At 36.4% G+C, this 24,666-nt stretch overlaps 1 protein-coding gene across 1 annotated transcript in view; it reads right to left on the bottom strand.

The window, feature by feature from the left end:
* FAM126B (family with sequence similarity 126, member B) overlaps nt 1–22,857 on the bottom strand; it is a 28,436-nt gene extending 5,579 nt beyond the window's left edge. The window contains exons 1-10 of the mRNA XM_009575060.1: nt 22,755–22,857; nt 20,516–20,594; nt 19,328–19,429; nt 13,245–13,424; nt 11,143–11,223; nt 10,388–10,503; nt 9,517–9,612; nt 7,639–7,755; nt 6,859–6,946; nt 1,830–1,989 (exon numbers count right to left, since the gene is read on the bottom strand). Of these exons, the coding sequence (XP_009573355.1) occupies nt 1,830–1,989; nt 6,859–6,946; nt 7,639–7,755; nt 9,517–9,612; nt 10,388–10,503; nt 11,143–11,223; nt 13,245–13,424; nt 19,328–19,429; nt 20,516–20,566 (991 nt within the window). The 5' untranslated portion in view covers nt 20,567–20,594; nt 22,755–22,857. The remainder of the gene's footprint in view (nt 1–1,829; nt 1,990–6,858; nt 6,947–7,638; nt 7,756–9,516; nt 9,613–10,387; nt 10,504–11,142; nt 11,224–13,244; nt 13,425–19,327; nt 19,430–20,515; nt 20,595–22,754) is intronic.
* Nucleotides 22,858–24,666: the final 1,809 nt, after the last annotated feature.

The following is a 24,666-nucleotide window of genomic DNA, read 5'->3' as shown; positions in this document are numbered from 1 at the left end:
CGTTCTTGGAAATTTAAAAACGGCAGACTAACAAGACGCTATTGTAACGAAGTTGTAGCCAAATCCATTTATACTCTATACTGTCTACTTTGCAGGCCTAGATTCATGTTCATCTGGTGCATTTTTTCCTTCTGAATATTAGATTAAACATGCTCAGTAATAGGTTTCCAAGCAATCCCAAACCTCTTGGCTATTACCCGTGGTTTTTGTTTTTTTTTTTTTTGCCATGCCAAGCAGTCTTTCACCACACAGATGCAAGCCCCAGGCCAGCCCACATGATAATAAAAGGTGATACCTGACCTGATGTTAGGTATATAGGGGATGCGTGTATTGCAAAGAGAAGCTAATACACCCTGGGATAGCGGAAACACACACTAGAATGGAAAGAAGTTCTGCTTGGGGATAGGGAGCCAGGATCCTCCTCCAGCAACTGCCTCACTGACTTCTGCCTCCTCATCTCTGTCCTACCCTCTGTTGTGGCTGCTGCCAAGGTGGGCTCCGGGAAGCCATGCTCAGGGGTCCTGCGCATCAGCACCTCCCCCTCTTGCTCACGTTTGATCCCTAGGTCTGTGGAGCCGTGTTGGATCGGTGAGCCAGGTATGCTTGAGTCAGCCTCGTTTGAGAAGTCAAAGCCATCTGGGATTCAACATATAACATTTTAGTGCTTTTCTATTCCTTTCTTGGCATTCCAACCCAGTCAGGGAAAATAGAAGATTTATGCGGACATGGAACAAACACAAAACACTACCCATGCTTAGTTAAAAGTTGTGAGAACATCCACAGAAAGGGACAGGTGGGCTATATTGTAGACCGGAGACTAGCAAATGAATATAATGGCAACTACAGTGAAGACAAACATGACCCAGAGTCCTGAAAACATCTTGTCCTGAAGACATCATCTTGTTGTCCTGGACATCCTGATTCAGCTGAAGACCAGAGGTCATCAAATCCTTTTGCACATGATACAGGGGTGGGGGGGAAGAGTACCACAGGAAAATACGTAATCCTTGTTTTCAGACTTTTTTTACCCTCAGTTTATTTTTAGGTTATTCTTTTTACCTCCTGCCATTTATGCAGCTTTTTTTAAACAATGTTTTATACATGCAGCAACAAAGCTTTATAAGTATGCAAAGTGATTTCAAAGCAAACTTTTTGCTACACCTACTGAAGATGTCATCATATCAAGGTAAATATTACTACATTTTTTTTCTTTTTCTTCATACAGTCAAGCACACTTCCATACAACATAAGTACTCACTGAGGAAAAATAAGATGAATTCTAAGCTATCCAAAGCTATTTTACGACATGGCCCCTCTCTAAATTGGGCCATATGATGGTAGGAGTGTGATGTTCCGTTTTTCCCTCTCCCACTGCCTTCAGTAGCTTTAGGTAGCTGGAACCCTAAAAGGTGTGGATAATACCATTCATTCCCTGAGCTATTTGTGATGGGGGCAGTTGAGTTTTAGTGTGGATTAAAGAAAGAACTCAAATTCTAAGCCAAACTTGACCCCTACAATTTTATGCTGTGTTACATGGAGAAAAAAAGAAGTCTTATTGAACATTTTCCAGCTTCTCCTTTTTCTCACCTACCTCATGGGTTATCACCAAATCAAAAACAAAACAAACATCTCAAATGTTCATGTTCATGCAGTGCTCTGAAGATGTAAAATACTACATATTGTTATGGAGTATCACTTTTCAAAAACAAACAAACAAACAAAAAAACCCAACCAACTGCTCTGCAAACATTCAAACTCAGAAGCCAGATTACAGTGATGATGATGAATACAGTACACTACAGTACTTGCTCTTGGCAGAGAAAGCTCACCTTCTCTCCTCCAGCGATGACGACGGATAGAAGCTGTTGTAATAGCAGTCCGAGAAATCCTCGGCACTGTTGGAGTAACTTCTACTTTCAGTACCTTCTGGCCTTCTTGCGATGCATCGGGAGCATCAAAGGGCAGTGAGTTCTTCATGGCATTTGCAACCTAAGATAAAAGTAAAATGCTGTACTACTGCTGTCCTTGATTGCACTAATAGCAATATTAGATCTCTTGCCGGATACAGAAAGGGAGACAACCAAGAATTGTTAATTATGTCAGATCCCATCCAGATGGATGGCCCCATCCCCAAGATTCACAGTTGATAACTACGTTGAAAAGCTCATCGCAAACCTATTCCCAAAAATACAGCTGAATTTTCTCCAGTTTTTTGAGGTAATTTATTTCGTTCCACGTTTGCCACTCTACTGACAGAGGTAACAACCTACACAGGAAGGTCTCCATCCAAAAAAGACTGTAAAGTGACAAGGAAAATACCATTTATGTTCTATGACAAGAATGTCATAAAACTAAGGCACAGGCCAAGCCAATGCAAACAGTGTACAGCCTTGTGCATGGGGGAGACAGGACCAGTTTCCAGACATCTAGACTTAAAATAAAGCAACTATGGAAAACGTAACTTGCTAATCTCTACAAAATCCTACTTAGCAACAGTTCCCACCATAATTTGGGCAGGCTATTCTCTCCACTACAGTTTACAAGGAGCATTATGAAAAGCAACTTTATGTTGCCTCCTAATGGATTTTCTCTTGTATCACAAAAAAATTTGATTATGCAACTTGAGAGAACAGAGTTCACTATATGGCAAGAGAAGCACATTTATTTAAATACATGTGATCTGCATGTCTTAAATACATGTAGTCTATTTGTTATCTCAAGGCAAAGGCACATAGACCCTATTTTAAGACACAGATAAAACGATAAGGTTGACTTCTGTCCACTCAAATGAAATACAGATCTGCTTTAGAACATGCATTTTTTTGCAAGATACTCCACTTTTCTGACAATGCATACATACATTTTTCTTCCTTTTAGACCATGTCCTTCTTCTAAGAACAAGCATTTTGTTTATTGTATAAAGACTTGTGGCTAGCTGATGGAGTAGTATCAACTGTTTAGCACATGCACATTACTACAATCAAGCATTTCCTAGTTTCATGCTGTAAGCAACATTTTCATATGTTCCCCTCAACCTAGTGACAGAACTAATGCACTTTTAAACCTCATCAATGTTTTGACATTCTGAGGTTGCCAGAGGCCTTGGAAATGTAAGGGACATCCAACAAATTCCTTGAACTCCCAAAGCCCACACATACCAAATCTGCTTAACTAATTTAAGTCATCTTTCGTTAGCATTCGCAAAAACACAAACTACAAGAAATCTACTAAACCACTGGAACAGACCCTATTGGCAGAACTTTGTATTATTTGTCTTGTGAACATCTCTGATAACCTTTGATAAGACGACTATATAAATGCATATGGCATGCCATAAAAGCTCCATGAATTAAAGGTGTTTACTCCCATTTTAATAAAGTAAAAGTGACTTTCCTACAAGTTGTAACAGGCAAACCATCCAGCAATCATGAGAAGAAATGAAACTGTTTCAAACAGTAAAGCCACAGATCACAGGATATTTAACTAAATCAAAGACTTTTCACTTGCTGGGGGGCTGGAATGGTTGCCATACAGCTGATCCTGATCTCCTGCTGCTGTTGTGATCCTGTAACTTCCCATTAAACATCATCTCCACTGCCTTCCTGTCTGACTTCTAACCAGCACAAAAGATTATTGGCACCATCACAGAAATGCTCCTTATCATTCTGCCTTCCACTTGTCGAACACTGATTTGCCCTTTGCTAGCCAATTCTCTCAGCCTCAATACTTATTTGTGAACTGCTCTCCAATTCACACAAAGGCCTTTTTCCATGCCATCCTCTCGAAATGGTACAAACTGCATTCACCCCATCCTTGATGACATTAAAGACTTCAGAAACTAATTTCTACTGTACTGAACCAAAGCAGATCAAGTTCAACAGTATACAATGGTTTGCCTTCCCATCTTCTACTCACTAGAGTTGCACCCTCTTTTGAATAGCTACCCTTCTCAGTATACAAGATTAAAATCTAAAAATTAGTAGCAGAAAGCTTCTGCAACAGGACCAGAAAAGTGACAGAGCTCTTCTGCTTGTTGAACCTGTTAACAGCTGGTCCTTTATAACAGCAAACAAATTGTACTTCTGGGGACTGAGGAGAACCATATGGAGATAAAAATCAATGTAACAGGAAAACTTTGAAACAACCTAACCAACCAGTTTGAATGAGTCACAGCCCTTCCCTGACAGAAAAAAATCCAAAACTGTGATCCTTCGGGATGCAAAAAAACTTGCTCACTACATCTAATCCAGCACTGAAAGGCAGGAAAACAAACAAACAGCACAATTCAGACTCAGCAAGCCAAGTCTGCAACTACTGATGACAAAGCAGGGCTGGTTTCAGGCCAGACATTCACTTTTGCCTATCAGAAAGGAGCTCTAACAAAAAGAACATCCAAAAAAGCAGTAAGTACATCAATAAAATACACTAGATAAAGGTGCTGTCACAATAGGTACTTGCTGATCCACGCTTCTTGTGTACCAGGCTAAGAAAGCCTGTGCGTCTCTGCACTGAAGACAGAGATTTCCGTCTGAAACAAGCGCAGAACTCTTGTCTTCAGAGGAAGAGACTGACTGACTGGAACTGAGCTACTCCCCAGGTCAACGCTGGCTTGGTAGTAATATTGAGCCTTGTTGATTAGTTTCTCTCTGTTAGAAACTCCCAGTTTTCATGACTATGAAACCAATACCCAGTGTCTGTTAACAGAGATACTTTTCCCAGAAAAAGCCTTTTCCTTGCATTACTTCTGCCGTTTCCAGGACAGTCCCTGGGTAACAGTGAAAGACAACCGCTTCTACATCACAGATACTTCATAGCTATCTGATGCTGCTATTTCAGCCTTTTTTTTTTTTTTTTAAAGTCCACAGGCGATATAAACCTATTTAAGTAAGAGCATGGATCTACTATATTGTCAAAAATGTTTCTCCAAGAGACATACCCAAACTCAGGGACCATGACGTTTCTCATTGTAATGATGACTGATGGTATTCCCATAATAATACAAATAGCTTGAGTACAGATATCTAATTAAAATATCAAATTATATTAAATAATATCAAATAATCCTAGCGTAAAGGCTTGCCTGAATATTAAATGGACTTCAAAGCATTTGCTGCTGTTAGGAAATCCTAGGCAGAGGCTGAACTTGAAACTTATCTGGGATGCTGCATAGACAATAATTTACCTGGTGCCAGTAGTTTTAAGTTTAAAATACAAAATTTTATAATGCTGCTAAATTATACACATCTCCTGAGAACGCAATGAGGTGAAAGGACTCCAAACTTTGAAAAAGTCAAATCGCTTGAATATATAGCATGAGGCCAAGGACATGCAGGTCATTTTTTTATAAAACTGACAATTTCTTAAAGCTGCTTTTTAAAAGTTGCAGCAAAACAACATAGGAAGCAAGGCAATGATCACAGAATCCAGAAGAAAACACCAAAGATGTGCCTGCACGCATATGCATGAAAAACCTCACAACTGGGGAAGGGGGAAAAATTGATGATGTCATGATGTCACCAACACCAGACAATGGGATGGAAAGGCAAAAGTAGCTTTGGAAAAAAACAAAGACATTCTAGAAGATTCTTACAATCAGAAGTAATCTCTAAGGCCAAACTGATTAAAAATGAACAATTAGGACTGAAAATTGTCATATCATCAATTGAATTAAGTTCCAGATTCTCCTACACACACCTTTTAAATGTAGTAGTTTGATAGGGCGGCCCAATTCAGCAGGTTCAATATTTAATTTAAAACTTTCAATCTGATGGAGCGATGAGTCATTTCCAGAAGGAACCAACTATTATAATAATTCAATGGATACCAAGCATTTAAAATGCAGAAGTGTCAGAAAGCCTGTAGATAAATTTTACAGCCAATATTAATTCATCAAGAGAATAATTTTATGTAATTTATTGCTGAAGCGAGGGATCTCAGATTGCCACATAAAAAGATTTTTCCCAATCGACTCCTTTCTCAGTTATGTAAAAAGCAGTGAAATTTTACTGCTGTTAGTTCAGAGGAGCACTAAAGGCTTCTAGCCATAATTCTGATGCAGAAAGTGAGACAATAGTTTATTTACTTTATTCTCCTTAATCTTCCCTCTTATGTTGATCCTCATTCCTACATCTGACAAAAAATAAAATCCTTCCATTCCTCCTTTCTCTTTGTTAACCTCCTCATCCTCCCCAATCACATCCACCTGCATCCAGCACAGTTTCACCACTTTCCCCATTTCATTTCTCTCTTTTTATGATCAGAACAGTAAGTAGAGTAGAAACTGAAAAAGCCAAACAATCAGAAGAACTCCATTCTATTGCTGTCCTCTAAATAAGGTAAAGATTAAGACCTGCATGACTTCGATCAATCAAAATCTGACATTGACTCTGGAGATGAAGCTCCTTTTCATTTTCAGCTCTATCCTGTTGCTGCTTTTTCTACTGTGTTATCAGTTAAACCGCACAGCATATTCTAAGCCCCACTGAAGGTCTAGAAGCAAAGAAAACACCTTTTTTGCAACCAATGTCTTATGACATATAACCATTTGGTTAAGCTTCTTTGAATCACTCATTGGTAGCTTATGCCAAAACAACATAAACATTTTGATCCAACTTTAATATCTTAGAAAACCCTAGCTTTCAGCATCAATGAGTCCGAGGAGATCCCAACACCCTAGCTTAATACTCAAGCAGAAAAAGCATGGTATAAATAGCTATGTTGCAAACACCAGCTGTTAACAACCACTTGCATTTGGGAGCGCAGTACCTGGCCACAAATGCTTTCACTACCAGCCCACTTCAGAAACACATCCATATTCCTCTTAAGCAAGTCCATAAATTGCAATGGATTGTTTCTTACCAGCAGAGGCTGTGAGTAGAGTTCAAGCTGTGCTCTGTAAATTATGTCCTCCAATACCTCCTGGCCAAGATCCCACTGACCATTATATCTAAAAAGTAAAGAAAGATACTTATCTTTCGTATCTTACGAACTCAATCTTGTCTTTTTTCTGCTCAAATCCAGCTCTTCACTTCTTTGCTTATGTAGAAAGTTCATCAACTGCATGTACACCCCAGCCCCTTCACTTCTTTTAAAAGTATAGACAAAGAGTTTTATTATTAATCTGGTTGGTATAACAAAAAAGCTGCTCCCCGTCACCTTCAAGCAAGACAAAGTTGATGCCATAATCAGGACAAACTTAAACAATAAAAAAATGGGGTCAAGATGTAAAGGTTAACACTACTTAGCAGAACTGAATTTTCATCAGAAATGGATTTTTGCTACCTCAGAAGCTACTGACATTCAAGAGGTCTGCATTTCATCAGGTTATCTTGGCATCCAAGTTCATTATTCCTATGAACAGAAGCTATCTGGCGGTAGTGGAAACTTGGGAAAAGATGAAGCCAGAAGCCTAACTCTCTTTAGCACCTACTGCTGGCCCTTCATCACCTAACTCAATGCTGACAAAGATATTTTCAAATTATTATGGCTGAGTGAGCAAGTAATAGGAAATACACTAATCAAGTTATAAACTTGTGTTATGAGTTTAACTATTTTTTCAATCATAAAATGACTAGCATTTGTATTTTAATTTATGTAAAACCAGACATTTCTCTTTATACAAAAAACCCACCCACTTACATGGCGTAATAGACACCTGTGAGCAGCTGCACCATGAAGTCAGGGTCTAACACCACTCTACCACAGTGTTCTTTCCAGCGTTTCTCATGCTGCCGTGGAAATCCACTTACACACAGCCTGAAAAAACACACCATTGTAACAAAATGTTAACCCCACGAAGACTACGAACGTCTTTACATCACAGAGATTTTAGTTTCTTTTCAAAATTTATTTTTCAAAATATAAATACACAACATAGAACATTCTTATTTTGCTCTCCCAACCATTAAAGTGGTTTTATAACAGCACCTTGGGATATGTCTTGCTGATAATCCAGTGTTATTCCCATACAGCCATTTAACTCCATCTGTTTTCTTCAAATCATAACCAACTTCTCAAGAATGAGGGTGGCATGTTCTCTACTGCCAGCCACCGACTAGGAGACTCTCCCCAAAATTCAGTAACCGAAACCAACTTTCTTTAAAGGAAACATTTCAGTGGCATAGAAGAGAAATAAGTCATCTCCCATCTAATGTATGATGACAGCATGCAATCACCTTCTACCTAAAGTTGGATAACATGATACGGTATTCTTGAGAATTGCTCTTCAGCCCCTTCAAAAAAAAAAAAAAAAAAAAAAAAACAAAAAACCAACAACTTCTGACCCTTGAAAAAGGGCCTGCCTTCCCATATACTGCACTGCATTGAGTCTCCATAAAAAAAAGAGTAATTTATTCATAATTTAATATCTGAATCTTCATCATGGAAGCAACATGTGGCCACTAATACATAATAACTGCTGTACTGTTTCAAAAACAACAAAAAAATCCCTAACCTATAAAATGTCGTCTCTCTTCTCTACCCAAAGAACAGATCTAATTTTCAAATGCAGGAAAATTCAACATATTTGACAAATTTAGCATAGCCACAACTCAAGTGAAGATGATGGAAGCATACCAAGAATTAACCCATTCCCATCAGAAATCACGGGATATAATCTCAACTGCATGTGTGTGTTACTGCAGAATATATGTTGTTGGAAGCTAGTCTGATCCTTCTTTGCTACAGAACTGAATTGCATGTAATGCTTTTCTTCCATGGCAGTACTGTGCTGAATAAAAAAACATTTAAAGAGGGTCCTCTGTTTGGGGGTAGCAGGAGACAGAATTTATCTCATTTTAGACAAAAATGCTGGTAAAAACAGGCATATGGGAATATCAGATATACTTGAGATTTTTCAGAACAAAAAGCAGGGATCTTTGCCAACCAGATGCTTCTAAGACTATTCAAGTAGAAGGTTATATAAAGGGCATGTATAAGAGTTTGAGAAATCACAGTAGTGAATTCTCCAGAAAATGGGATGCTATTATCAGGGAAAAAAAGGAAGGAAAAAAGGAAAAAAAAAAAAACAAAACCAACAAAAACACCAAAGAAAAACCCAAACAAACCACTAAAACCCAGAACATTGTGCAAGCACTTCATATAAACCATCCTCAGAAGCAAGACATTAATATTTGGAAGTAGACGAAACTGGTGGTATTCCTCACAGGATTTTTAAGCTGACTATACTGAAAAATGTCTGAAAGATATGTAAATCCAAAAAATGCAAATCAGTCTGAGTAGCTTCAACTAATTTTCCCCCCAAAATTGCTTTTTTTTCTTTCCAAATAACAGAAAGTTACATAACTAGAATGAAAGCCCATGCAGTAGTAAGACAATCCTTGTGTTTTATCTGTATATAAGCACAGTTTCAAATTTCCAATTAAGTTGCAGGACTGAGCAAGAGTTACATATTTTAAGTTATTAAACACAACAAGTAAATTCATTCTTTTTTTGCTGGATGAATACTTAGAAGTCTAGATGCACCCTGCAAGACTATTTCAAAGGCAAGTGTCTCACCTGGAACCCATCCTACAAAGTGACTGGTAAGAAGAGGCAGGCATATAGACAATAGCAGAATTGTAGCACAGCATAAGAAAGCTCAGCACCTCAAACCTGAAGAGAGACAAGAGCAAAACCTTGCATGGTTTAAATTCTTAATACTTCATCAGAATTTTACACAAGAATTCTACAACTCAGTCTCAAAAAATACCCCACAGGAAAAAGTGTCAGAAGTAAACACACAAATCCTGAAGTCCCCTTTCATTATAATTCACTAACTTGAAACAGGCTATTAAAGGTTCAGTATTAAACACTTAAAATTATTACGACTGAAAACCATTAGCATATGCAGGAACTATGGAGGAAATGGCATATAGCATAATATTTGGACAAAGTTATAGAACAGGACAAGTCTGCAATGCATTCAAAATTATTTTATCAGTTTTCCCAGAGCTGGCTTTAGACACAGGTAAAGCTGGCAGTCACTGTAACAGCAGGGCAATTTCTCTCATCCCTAGTTCTGCCTATCCACTCAGCTCCATTCCTCTTTTCCTGTGTAAAAAACAGTCACAGCCTGATATCCAAAGCTGAATTTTGTTACACTTCCAGGAAAATTTGAGTTGACAGACATAAACCCAAAGATATTCCTGACGGGCACAGAAATGACAGAAAAGTTACTCTCTTCTAAATTAACTAGTAGAAGAGCACACAAAGTTGGAACAAACAACAAAAATACTATACCTTAAGATTAAAAAGATTGTTCTCTAGATTTATTTTCAAGCACTTAATGTTCAGAAAGGACTGAACACATAATATATTTGGTCTTAATGTTTAAGGACTTCTTGTCTGCCTAGTGAAGCACCTCTAATGTTAGAATACATCCACCTACCGGTTCTGTGCTGTGAAGGTTTCTCTTTGAGGATGAAGATCACTGTAAACTACCCTGATGAGATCATGCTGACATAGCGCTCCTTCAGTTAAAGCCATGGATCCAATAGTAGAGGGCTAGAAGTAGGTGGTGGGAGGAGGAAAGAGGCGGGAGAAATCAAGCTATAAGTAAAAGGTCCTCGAAAGCATTAAAACTCCTAAGCACCCAAGCCAAAAGAGACTTGTCTTGTGATCTGTACAAGTGAAGATTATTCCAGAATACAGTAAATCTAAAAACATTACCTAATTTCATTATTATAAACAGTTTCCACACGTACAAGCAATAGAGCAGGTGAGAGCAATTTTCAACTTTGATTCTTACATATCCATTTATAGTAAGTTTATCCTAATTGCATAGACCTTTTGTACAGTAACGGTAGAGAAAGAAAAATGTGATTCCAAGTTCAAACTGTATTAAGGAAGAGTTAGAAGAAGGGAAACTACTTTTATACTAACACGTAGGAGGCAAAAAAACACAGTTGCAACTACAATACAACTAACCTCTGTTCAAAATGGGCACTGTCAGCAAAGATTTTTCAATATTTGCATTCCTTTTCTTCTACTAATGCTATTGAAATCGATTACACTAATTGCAAACTATTGACATTGAAAACTTACTGCAACAAGATGCATCTAAAAAGGCCTGTTGCATCAAATGGATCCAGTTTTCATTCCTTTAATAGATCCAATTCTAATTTACCACAGCAGCTCTCTTACCTCATGATATATTGAGGGTTTAGATAATGAAGGAATCGTGAAAGATAAAACTTTGTTGTTTCCATCTTTGTCAGCAATTTCCTGCATTAAAAAACAAAATCAAAACCCAAACAGAAGTAAGGAGATAGGACCTGGAATCATTTTCAAATCTGAGAAGGCATTTAAGAAATAAAAAGTTAGATATCCTGATCTGATAAGACTATTAACACCCTAAAGTCTCTGTGCATTTGCAGAATATCAGCAGATTTACACACATATTTAAAAAATGGGGAAGACCTCTATCACAGACTGTTTTGCAGAATCAGTCTGCAACACTTAAAAAACTCAGCATTGGCTCCCTGATCAGCCTGACTTCATAAAAACCAAAAAAGAACAAAAAGCTTTTCGAGCCCACCTTTACATTATAACGTTTATTAATAAATAGAATTGCATAGTGGAGCAAGGCTAAATTTTAAGCCCAAAAGATGTAGACTCATGAGAGCTGATGAGTCACTTGCTGACAACGGGCAGTGCTTCATAATAAATGCACCACAGAGAAGGTGAAATCAAGGGGACTGGCAAAGTTTCTTCAGGCATTCTACCAGTAAGAAATACACGGAATGTTTTCTCAAAAGGCTTTCAAACTGGTCTGATTTTATAGTTGCTAGGCTACTACATAAGCAAACCCAGCAGTTTTTAAAGCAAATATCCTAAGAGCAATTACGTAAGACTATACCAAAAAGGAGTCTAGAATCCTGCGTTTTCACTTTGTACAGCAAATTCCCAAAAAATGAGGTCTAGTCATTCCAGTTTATGTGAAAACTTAGTCCAAGATAGCACAGTACTTGTAGTACTCTTTAAGGATCACAATGGGAGGACAGCTGATAGAATTTAGCAGAATGCAAAAGATTTATCCTTGCCTTTCACTTCCTCAGAATTGAGAAAATAACTTCAGTCCTTCAGCCTCAGTATATGTGCAGAAAAATACCAACTTAACTTTTCAAAGAAAAAAAATAGTGGGAGTCACTGCCCATTTTGAGGCCTCTTTTTTCCCAAATCTGGACAGAATGAAGAAATTACTGTCCTTAAAAAATATGAATCACCAACATGATTTTCAAAGGAATTGCAAAAGGACCTTTATGAGAAAACAATCGACAAAGATAAACATGCTATTTCAACCCAGCAAACAGTAACAAAAACCAGCAAGCAGTTTCCAATGTTTTTTCTATCAGAATAAATCTAAAATAACTGGATCTTCCAGTTGTTAGATCTACAGACACATAACAAGAATTTTTTTTTATTTTTATTTTTTTTTTTTAAGAATCACAATTTGATTGTTCTGTGTCTCATCATATGTAGAAACATAATACACAATTTAAAGGAGGGGATTATTATGATAGCAGAGAGAAGGGCAATGTTTCAGTATAACATGTTTTAAAGTCCTATAGCACAAAAATTCCCATTAGAGAATGCCCATCTTGGCAGTATTGCTAAATTCATCAAACAGCCTCATTACAAGAGTAAACATTTCCAGGCTAAGGTAAGGATATAAAAAACTACTTTTACATCCAACAGCCAAACTTAATCATCTACAGTTACCTTTACTTATTCTCAAGATCACAGTTCCACTCAAGACAACTATCTGCATCAAATGTACACATGCACGTATCTAAGTGCTAGCATGCAGAGTGCTTCCAGCCTGAAATTACCCTTAAAAAGACATATTCAGAGTAAGCAGGAGGGTGGGGGGAAGTGACACATGAAGATTGACCAAGCACATTGGCCTGACAGTCATCTTCATAGAAAGTTGGACATTACAGAGGGCTACTTAATTTCCTTACAAACACAAGTGTGTAACAGTTCAAGAAAGCCCATGAGATGATCCTTTTTAGTTAAAATGTTTGTCTCCAAAAGATTACTATAAAAAATAAAAAATAATTTTGCCAACATGTTCTTACTAAACCTTCATTACATTACGCTTTTCTCCAGATTAAATATGCTTTCATGTAAGCATATTATAATTTTAAATATGTTGTTCCAATAATTTACTTTATTCCTAGTGGTCAGTGACGCAAAACCTCAGATCAAAGCTCTCCTCAGCCATTCCCACTCATCTCACTTACCAAGTTGTAAATGCCAAGCAGCAATGCTTCAATGCAACCATTACTCTGCCTATCTCTGCTGGCAGTAAGACGTAGATATACCCAGATCAACTCTGGCAAAAATTGCAGTGTGAATCTCTTGAGCCGAACTTCAGAACTACGATAAAGTTCAAAGAGCTGGTGACAAACAGGCTCCAGGAGCTGTGGAAAGGCAAAAAGGCTAATGAATTACAGTTAGGCTTCTCTAATAAGGGAGAATGAAATAGCAAATATAGGGGCTGTATCTTATAGCCACCACAGCCAGTAAAAATTACATTCCTTGATGGCAAGTAAGTGAATGAACCAAAATGGTACCTGCACTCCTTTTAAGGAGACCTGAGGGGCACTGGTATGCAGTATTGGGAAATGTGGCCTTACTACAGCCACTACCATCTTGTTGCTTTGAGAACATTATTCTCTAGGGCTGTCAGTATGAGATTTATTTTGCATACAGGTACTAATTTAAGGCATGTGACAGACACGTGGCTTGAACTATGTGTACCATAAAACTTTAATGATGCAGTTGTAAGGTTCATAAAAGTACAAAGGTTAAAGATTAGCTGCTAATGACAGCTGCTAATGACAAGTCTATTGACAGAAATATGAATTAATTTCTTACCTATAGCTTTTTAGTCTCAAACCCAACAAGCCTACATTTGTTCATTAAAATGCAAACTGATTTTTCCATCTTGAGCTGCCCTTTGGGTTTTAGTACAAGAATCAAAAAAGGCCTTTATCAAGTCAGTATGACATAAGCACAAGAAAAACCCTGCCATTTTAAGAGTCTACAATGCTAAACCAATAGTTAAGAAGCATCGACAGAACTGTTAATGAACAGGAAAAAAAAGAACCACATCAAACTGTCTTCTCCTTTCCCACGACTCATCAAGTTTTTAATATCAAAGTCAAAAACTACAACAACAAAAAAATTCAGAGAGGAATTTTTATAAGGTCTGTGACCAGCACCTAGTATTACATTTAAGAAATGGGATGATCTGACCTAAGGAAAATACTCATGGGATTCAACATCCAAAAAGACGTACGCATCCATGTAACCTAAAGCATCTATATTCATATAAAAGAGTTACAGAGTCAGAAAACAAAGGCCAGAATCGCAAATAACTCTTCTTTCTAATCATACATGCTTTATACAGCTTTCATATACATACATGATAATATTAAACATTAAATTATACATATCATTTTTTAGAGCAATAAAAACCCTACATTTGACCAAAATAGCAGCTGTACTGGTGAGACAAAAAGGCATAAATAGGAAATACCCAGTGGAGAGCAGAAGATTAGAGAAGGCATATACAACTCCTCTCCCAGTACACACTCTCACTCCCAGCGATATGCACCTTTGGACTTTCAGAGCATTAGCAGTATGTTTCATAGACTTTGATGCATTATTTTTTTCATTAATTTGACTATACATCAAAATCTTAGTATGCAGAATTTCCTGTAGAATTCACTGTCACTCTTTTTCTATGCTGTATGAAGATGTACTTCTGTGGTTTGTTGTGAACCATCCATCCTCTTAAAAAACTCTGAAGAAGTCCCTTGCTATCAGCAGAGAGACAGACATTTCTACAAGTGATTAGTTTGAATGTTTGATAAATGTGCAATGCCATAAATCTGTATGACTGTACAACTTCACACACACATATTTAGACTTAGATATTTTGCTCTGGTATATCACAAACACAAAACATAAATTTGACAAAATTTTCTATCAAGATAGCGACCTTAAAAGCGCATAACCCAAGAAAGGGTGAACACATTCGTTTCATTTCTAATACACAATATTCTGGTCAATGAAGCATACCATTTTTAAATCACTGATTACATAAGCCATAACATGACATCTATGTAAAATAAAACTTTGCTATCAGACAAATCTCTTCTTATACAAGGCTCTGGTATAAGTACCTTGTATAACAAGGTTTCTGATTGACAGCTCTAAGCTACTGGTTACTCTAAGCTAAAAGCCTGTTTTTACGACAGAAGCAAAGACAGACTCCACAAGAGAGGGAGGGAAGAAAGCTGACACTGACAACATTGATACAGAATGACAGAAGTCCAGTAATTTGGAGCACACAGATTTTTACAAGCCATATATGTAAAATACCTCAACACCTAATATTTGTTTTGGGATCTAAATGAAATTAGAAGCTTGTAAAGCTTCTATTACAATCATTTTAATAAAACAATGCCAGGGCTTTCTCTATGAAGTTGAGCATATGTTATTTTATCTAGTATATTTATTCCAGTATTTCATACACATATAGCACTTTATGTTCAAAAGATTCGTAAGTATATCGTTCTTAATTAACATTTACTTAGTAGAAACTCCTATCTAAAAGTGACACTAATTATTAAAACCATCTGTTACAGTAAATGTTCAAATCCACAGAGACAGAACTGTATCCTTGTTTTGTGAAAGGCCTAGCACATTTCAGATGTTCAAACAAAAAAAAAAAAGAAGTGGTTAATAAATAATTCAGAGATCACTGAATAAATTTGTAGGTTTTCTTTAAAAGAAAGTATGAGCAAGAAGCTAGCGTAAAGAAGAAAAAGAAGAAATCTCTGGAAACAATACATACAAGCATATCTGCAAGGAGATAACAGGTGCAAGAAAAGCTAAACAAATATTACCAGAAACCAGATACATACAGCGACACTGCTGTAAATAGTACTTCTATTAGATTAGAGATGAAAGCAGCCCAAAGCTATTTCCTATTTGAAATTAGCCAGTCTAGTCCAAGTCCCATTAAAAACAATGGAAAAGAATAATTTACTTTAGCTAAAGTCAGATGAGACTCAACCAGAGCAGTTACTGAGTTTATTCTACTTTCTTTCAAATGAAAATTTTATTAAATTAGTCTTTTAAGTGAAACCATGCTCCCTAGAAAGATACAAACACTATCCAGTCACTGGTGCTGCAAGTATGTAAATACTCCTCATTTCTAGTAGTTGTCATATTAGTTGTGCAAAAGGTTTAACAGCTGCAAATTACTTAGATGAAAACCTGAAAGTTGTTTGTAGCAATTACTGTAGTACTTTTGGTGTGTTCAGCGCTTTAAGTCCACAAGAAAAAGCTGCCATCATAAAGACACTACAACACAAATATTTTCAAAGGCACGAATATCCAAGTTTTTCCTATCAAAGTATAGAATGACCACCTCCCACCTGGAAATACAAAACTTGACACTGTAAGAAAGAACAAATGTTTTCCTTGCATCCTAGTTATCTGGCTTTTCAGAGAACCAGCCTCTTCCAATTAATTCTCTGAATATAAATATTGAGAAGACACTGGATAAACAGAGGAAATGGAGCTTTTGTCACTAGTAGTGTGTGTATACATGAACTGGCACACATTTTTTTAATTCCGAAGATCTTTCAGTCCAAAGTCAAAGGAAACTGAGTAGCACAGCCAAAAAAATCCAAAGTAAAAAGCCTCTTATAACTGCATCTCTTTTCCGACAAACTAAAAACTTACATTAAAAGAGCTTTCCTATTAGCATAAACAGCAATTAGCATACCAAACAACTACAAATGAGATTTTTACTGGCTTAAATACAGTTAAGTGACAATGATATAATTTGCAGACTTCATTTTTACACCTCACAGAGATGCAGACTAGTCACGTTTTAAGGAAGCTGATGAATAGCTTTAGTTTGGCTTATTTTACAAGTTTACCAAATCTTAAGAGCCATACCTTGAAGTTAACTATAATGTATTATAAAATGCATGACAAAGATTGGAAATGCTTGCCTTTTTGAAGACTTCAATCGTCTAGAAAATAATGTGCTCATTTTAGACTTAACTATAACATAATGGGTGAAATTAGTTACTATTTGAAGAGTACTGGGTCTGGGAAATGCTTGGCATTGCAAAGGTGATCTCATTTTGTTTCAAGGCTGAACTTTCCAAGTTAAACCTAAACAGCCCAACATGAATATTCAATGTTTAAATTTCAGTACTGCATTAACTTAAAATCCATAGAGCATTTGTCTACAACTATAAACCAACTCCAAAAATTACAAAACTATCTAAAAAAACAGTACTTCAAAAGCATGTCACTTTAGAATTCAAATACTATGCAAAAATCAATACATTATGCTGTTAAATGAGCTGTTTATGAGCAAGATCACTGTCTACTCTTTATGTAACTTTCTGTTCCAGTCATTATCTTCTCCATATGAAAAAAAGTCAGGGAATTTCCTAAAAGGTAAACAGTAACAATTGTATTAACTTGACAGTATGCTTGCCTTTATTTGACAGCTCTCAAATTGGTAGACAGTTGTCAAAAAAGAGAAACACCTTGGTTGTTAGCTTTGGTTCATAAACATGCTGATTCCATGCTAAATTAATAATCCTAGTCTTTATCAAGATAGAATTATGTGATTCTAGAAAAATTCATGTTTGCCCTAAACAGTTTGCCCCTTCCAGGAAGTTTTGAAAATAGGTCAACTTTACGATTAAGTTGTACTAAAAAAATTACTTGTCCATCAAGTTAAAGAATCCAGCGAGTACATTTTTATAATAATCTACCACATAAGTAGATTATGATTTATCTTCATAAGTAATCAGTTATTCTTCTAACAAATAATGCCCTACAAAGCATATTTTAAAAACCCCTCACTTAGAGCCAAAGATTACGACATAATTATGCAAAGTAATGAATTTACTACGGTTATACTCCTCACAGGCAAATAAGTTTGGAAGAAATGCAACAAGGAAATATATACTGCCTTAACAAGCAGAACCTGAAGTTAGTCATCTTTGAGTCTGGGATTGCTTATCTTATACCTGATATCAGAATCAGGCCCAAAGAGCAACAGCAGTTCCAAAGAGTAATATTTGACAAGCATCGTTGTGCAATAACATAAGATTACTGTCACACCCGTAAGAAGATACTCTTTTTGCAAATCCGGTTCTTTGCATCGTTTAAAAAAAAAAAAACCAAAAACCCAAATGCTTATTCTCAAAGCAAAGGAAAGCTTTTACATTTTCAGAAGTGTACACACACACAAATACATATATACTAAAAGACAACAGCAGCAATGGTGGCTTCAGGTTGGAGAGACAGTAACGGTAGCTTCAGTACAAAGAAAAAGGTCACTATGCAAGTTATTTGTAACACTGAAATGAAGTTGACAGCTATGAAGCTTTTTTTTTTTAATTGCATGAGCATTATGCAATCTCCTTTAAGCTCAATCAAGCATTCAGCTTCCAAAAGCAGCTGAGCTATGCTTAGGAAAATAAAGAACTTCCTTGCTGTGTACACTTGCCATTTAATTTTTAAATATACAAGAGATCACAGATGATAAATCAAATATTTTGAAGCATTTTATCTAAAGTAGTTTACACAGCAGAGAATGGTATGCTTGCACAATTTATTCAGAAGTTGTATTTCACACACTTTCCCAGAAATGCTCATAGCAGAAGCTAATGGAATAGAAAGCTCAATTTAACGTCATTTGCAAAATGAATTATGTACAAGGGTAAGCTAAGTTTTCATTGTATATACTTATATTTTGGGGCCCTGGTTCTGCTCTTGTTTACAGCAGTGTAAACCAGATTACACAAACATGATACTACTATAAGCAAAAGAAGATCTGGTTGTTTTAATAGGATTTAATAGATGAGTCCATCTTCCACTGTAATAAGCCACCAGATGAGAAGCACATTGGTCTTACTGAGCTTCACTGTAAGGCCTACTTTGTTTCTGGTATGACTGAAAGGTGGTTTCTGGGAGGAAAAAAAAAACAACTCATGCCAAATCAAGTGTAACAGTCAGCTGTGACAAGTAAAATCTAGCAGACAGCATAAACTGTGTTTTTGGGAACAGATGAGGCTGTGTCTTACCAGAAAGGCATTAAAGTAACTGTCAAAAAACAAGAGAGAGTGAAAAGAGGGATGATACCCATACCTAGACTACATTACAAAGAAGAATCGAAGATCTTCCTCTCCATCTCCACTTCTCAATTACTCTAGTTTTAGTCGTAGAGGTGGAAGATATAAAAATGTGAACAAAAATCTTTTTTAAAGTTTCCTACCTCATTATTTGGGTCTTGAATGACCTTATAAAGAGCTGGTACCAGTGGTTTTTTTCGGTGCAATGTAGCTGCATAGCTGGAAATTTGCGTTTCAGGTAATGCCTAAAGAAGGGGAAGGAAAGAAAAAAAAAAAGTGTTACCCTGATAAATCAATACTTCCAAGTATTAAAGATCTCCACAAAAGGATTTAGTCTCATCCCAATATCAAAAAAAATTCCTGAAGTTCAGTAAATCTTCAGACTTGTAACCTAGTTCATTCCATATCAGTTCTTCTCCATATGAACAGCATTTGGGGGCACATACCAACTTTCAGGGTTAAATCTAAAAGCAGTTTCAGATTTATCTTTCATAAAATCATTTGCTCCAGCTTGATATGAGGACTCTTTTTCTTGATATTCTGTATTTAACAAGCACTTTTCAAAGTCTTTATCAAATCAAGTTGAATTATTTAAGAGGTGTGGATAATCTAGAATGAGCATGGACAGCCTCAAGTCCCACCAAGCAACCACGTCTGTGGATTTTGCATCCTTGGCTCCTCAACAAATTTCCAACAACAGCATGTAATGACTTATTGTGTATCATCAACGATGTGAGGGATTACTAGTTCTTAATTTAAATAAGAGATTAATTTCATACCAGTCATGAAATCCAGTTTTCTTGTTTATGTATTATCTTGTATTTCACTCAGCAAAATTATCAACATGCAAAATAGCTTAAAAATACTTCAGATTCTTCATGACAAAACAATTCATTTTATGCAGACCATAAGAAAGAAACCAGCCAAATATTTTTCTTTAACATTTTTTTAAACTCCACACATTTTTATTTTTAAAAAATTAGTAGAAAAGTTGCTCAATTAGAAATTTGGGCAGCATTATCCAGCTGTTAGTTAAATTCTATCAGCTTGATCTACAGAAATATATGCTTTAAAAGAAACACATTGCTATAGCAGCATTATGCTCTACAATAATAAACAAAAAAAACCCCTATTATTAGAACTATGCATTGCATATTATGTACCAGCTGACTCATTTGCATAGACCTTTGCATGCATTATAAGAAGTTGAAAGATCAACAGATGTTTAAAATTTTAATTATTGGATATTTAAAAAAAAAAAAAAAAAAAAAAAATCAATGTTCTGTGGCATAAAGCCAAAGATATCGCTATCATTCATCTTCCCAGCTCACCTTGAATTCTGACAGCCATTCTTCCACAACACCTCGTTCTGATCCCAGCATTTTCTTACTTCTTTTGCTTCTCTCTTACCTTTAGAAGAGAAAGGAAAAAAGAAATTAAATAAGAGTTCTGGCAGCAAAACTTAGTTTTGTAAAATCCTACCCCAATGAAAAGGTGTTAACATATTTCCAATAGAATTATATAATATCAAACAATAGGAAAAGTTGCATTTTGGACAACCAGTCCCATTTTCTAACAATGACTAAACTGTTCTCTTCAGACTTTTAGTAAAAAGTACTGCACATTAATGGGGGAGGAGGAAAAAGGATTCAGTGCTTCAGGCCAAAATGTACATTATTTAAGGCAAACACATCATCCCATTCTTGCTCCCTTACCAAATATAGTACAAAGAAAAGACAAGTGGAGCAAAGTAAAAGAGGATCATGGAACAAATCATGTGAGACATTGTAATGACAGTTCTAGCTACAACTCAAAGTAAAGCAGTTTCATAAAAACAGTTATTAGAAATCTTAACAGCAGAACTTTACTCCTCAAAGCTTCTTCTTAAAGAATTTTGAGGCTTCTTGTTCAAACTGCAAGATTTAGCTCTTCTAAAAGTACATTGGAATTCTCAGAAACAAAAAAAAAGAAAACTTGCAAGGAAAACTGTTATTATTTTCCATTTTATGTACAACAGTCATATTCTAACATCTTTTCAATTCTCATAAATCTAATTCTCAAGGCAATAGCAAGACTGTTTAAAGCACAAGGCATCATTAGACACTTTTGCTTGATGTTTAAATAGGTCTAAGCCACAAAGATCATTTTGTCTTTCTGCGTGATCTCAGTACAGGTTGGCAACACCTGTAAGTCATTAAGATCCCAGAAAATTTTAATCTGATGAAGTGAAATGAAGCTGTAGCCTAATACTAGAGACTAAAGCCTAAGAATAGTGACCTGAAAAGGGATACATTGAGGAGACAGTAAAATATAAGAGCTGTTTGAAGCCATACTAGACATATGAAGACAGTGATTCTTAGTTAAGGTTTCATCAAAAGTTTATTTTTGACAGGACCTGCAGGTTAACAGCTGCCTGAACAGAAACAAGAAACAGAAAATCGGTGAAGGGACACTGTATTTTAAGAGATACTTTGGTCACTTTTTTTTTTTTAAGGAAGTCGATACTGCTATATTACAATTATATGCAACAAAGCTGTAACACACTGTCATATATCTTTACCACATTTTTCCTAAAAACTACAAATACTCATCAGCTTCAAAGCCCTTTTTTCTTCAATACAGTCAACTTTTTCTGAAGTTCTTTTAGCCTGGGATGGGGAAAAAAAGAGAAACACTTCCACAACCAGATGATAACAAGATGAAGACTGCTACAATAATCTTTAATCCCAAAACCACTTACGCTCATCAACTTCATACAAGTAATGTCAAGAATACATTAAGTGCTACTATTTGCAGAATTTATTGTAAAATTTATAAGAAAAAGGCAGGTAAACGTGAAGTGAATTATTTACTTTTTACAATTTTTCTTCAGATGTGTTTTGAAAATTATTTAGGCTCAACCAAAAGTTATGGGTTTGATATACAAGTTACATTATGGAAGTCCTATGATAAATGGCCTTTAAATAGCCAGACTAGATGACTGGAATCACCTATTCTGGTCTCAGAACATACTTGTTTTGATTTCTGAAAGAAGGTTTGTATTAACAGATCAGTATTTGTTAAACAGACAATGAAGTGAAATAAGGTATAAAAATTGTGTTGGGAAGCTGTAAGTTCAATGTTAACAACTTTGTATGAACAGGGCTACATACAGCATTTAGCATGGCCCTTGGCAGCAAGTCATTCAAAGAATACAAACTCCTGTGGGTAAGGAACTGCCTCAGATTTCTAAAGCATGTTTAAATATCCTAAAAGATATCAGATTCAGAAATAACTTTAGATTAATTTAAATTCAAGTAACACTTGGGTGACTTACTTCAGCAGAAGCGCTGACAAGTAATTCTGTAAAATAACACAACACAACTAAATAGATCTCTGCAAACAAAGGTTTCCAAAGACATCCTTTTCAATAGATAGGGGATCAGATATCAGTCATCAGAATGAGACATGGATATAAGTTAATTTAAAACACCATAGGACATGCTACAGAAGAAGTTGAGATTTAGTTCACTTTGCTTGGAAAAAAAACCCCAAAACATTTTCTACAGAAAGTGCAACATTCAACTTTACCTCTTTAAAGAAGTCAATTTTCTAAAGGAGGAAGAGGAGGAGGAATGCAGCCGTTTTTCAACCTGGGATGCATTTGTCAAGCCTTCAAGTATTCCCCCGTTTTCTGAAAGGTGAAAAGAAACTCTGATGATCACAAAATAAGGAGAAACATAGTAAAGTAAAGCAAACAGTAATGTATATATTTTTTGACCTTACAAATTGAAATTTATCAAATCCACGTAGGCATATCTGGATCCTTCTGTAACAAAGCAATTTGCCATTAATTTAAGGGGGGGAAAAAAAAAAAAAAAAAAGAAAAAAAGGCTCAGCGTTTTAGCAAGGGGAAGAAGGGAGGGATTGCCTTCATCCAAAAAGAAGGCTTTGTCACCTATGTGGAAAACCCTTACGTATTAGTGGTGCACAGTACTACAAGCACACTAGAAAGGAAAACTGAAGCACTGTTTCTTAGGAAGAACAGTTCTAGAAAGATGCAAGATGAAAGAAAACAGTAATACTTTTATAAAATGTGAGCTGAATCAATACCCTGACTTTGGAGAACATATACCTCTTAAATGGAATATATTAAAAACTTTTCCTTATTTCATTGTTCTTAATACATATTCCTTACAGAGCCAAAATTTCAATGTCATTGCAAAAATCATGTATTACACTTAAGTTCATCTTTCACTGCAGGATCCCCTCACCTGAGCATGAGGAAAACAACACCCAAAAGAGCCCACTCAAAGTAAATTAGAGGATTTCAGAATCTGGAGACCTCTAATAGGAAATTGAAGTATACGAACAATGGGTGTATTCCATTCCATACTGCTTATTCAATTAATTACTTTTCCAAATAACTGAATTACTAAAAGGTCTCTTTTTTCTTTTCTTCCTCCGCACTAATTAGAGATAGGCTAGCAGGAGGTACCATCCTTTTCAGGCTACACTGCAAGTGAAAGCTTTTATCACAAGATTATATACACAAACGAATGTCCTCTATGAATTTTCTACAATCAACTGTTTTTTAAAAAAATGCAATTCCTTCCAGGAATCTTAAATAATACACTTCTGAATGAATGAAATCCAAATCCTCTTCTTCTTTCCCTGACAATATTTATGAGGGGTTTGAAAAAAATAAGCAAATTTCTACCCTATAGGCACACTGTAGCTGATTACATACAGATTTTTAAACATGCACAGGAGACCTGAAAGACAAATATATATATGTATTTAACTTATTATCAGTTGCTTCTTGTAATTATCACTCACACACCTTCAAGACAGAATATCAGGTTGTGCTGGTTTTGACTGGGATGGAATTAATTTTTTCCATAGTAGCTTTTACGGGACTATGTTTTGGATTTGTGTAGGGCTGCAGGCTCCTGTGCTTGCCATGGGGCTTGCTTGCCTTACTGTATATGAGAGTCTAGTGCTCGTTAGTGGCTGCTTTTTGCTTTCGCTGCTTGCTGTGCTGCTGTACTGCGGATCATCTTACTGTGCTGTGCCTGGGAACATTCTGATAACAGCGGTGGCCATGCGCCTGGGCTGGCAGATGGCCAGGGCATCGCTGCCATTTCTGTGCTGCTGTACTGGGCAGGCTGGAAGTCCAGTATGAACTTGAGTCAAAGGGACTGTGACCTGTGGATGAGTCCACATGGGAGCAGGGCACCCCAAAGTGTCTGTGGCCATGGATAAGGCCATGCCAGAGCAGGTACATCTCGAAGCGTCTGTGGCCATGCTTATGTCTGTGCCACAGCAGGTATACCTCTGAAGGGATTGTGGCCCAAGGATAAGCCCACGCTGGAGAAGGTACACCTTGAAGCATCAGTGGCTGTGTATGAGGTCATGCTGGAGCACCTCAAAGCGTGTGGCCATGGATAAGCCCACAACACAGCAGATCCCTAGAGGGACTGCAGCCATGGGTAAGGCCATG

This window comes from Fulmarus glacialis, unplaced genomic scaffold (genome assembly GCF_000690835.1).
Source record: "Fulmarus glacialis isolate BGI_N327 unplaced genomic scaffold, ASM69083v1 scaffold2843, whole genome shotgun sequence".
Taxonomy (NCBI): domain Eukaryota; kingdom Metazoa; phylum Chordata; class Aves; order Procellariiformes; family Procellariidae; genus Fulmarus; species Fulmarus glacialis.
This window is presented reverse-complemented; position numbering and strand designations above follow the sequence as displayed.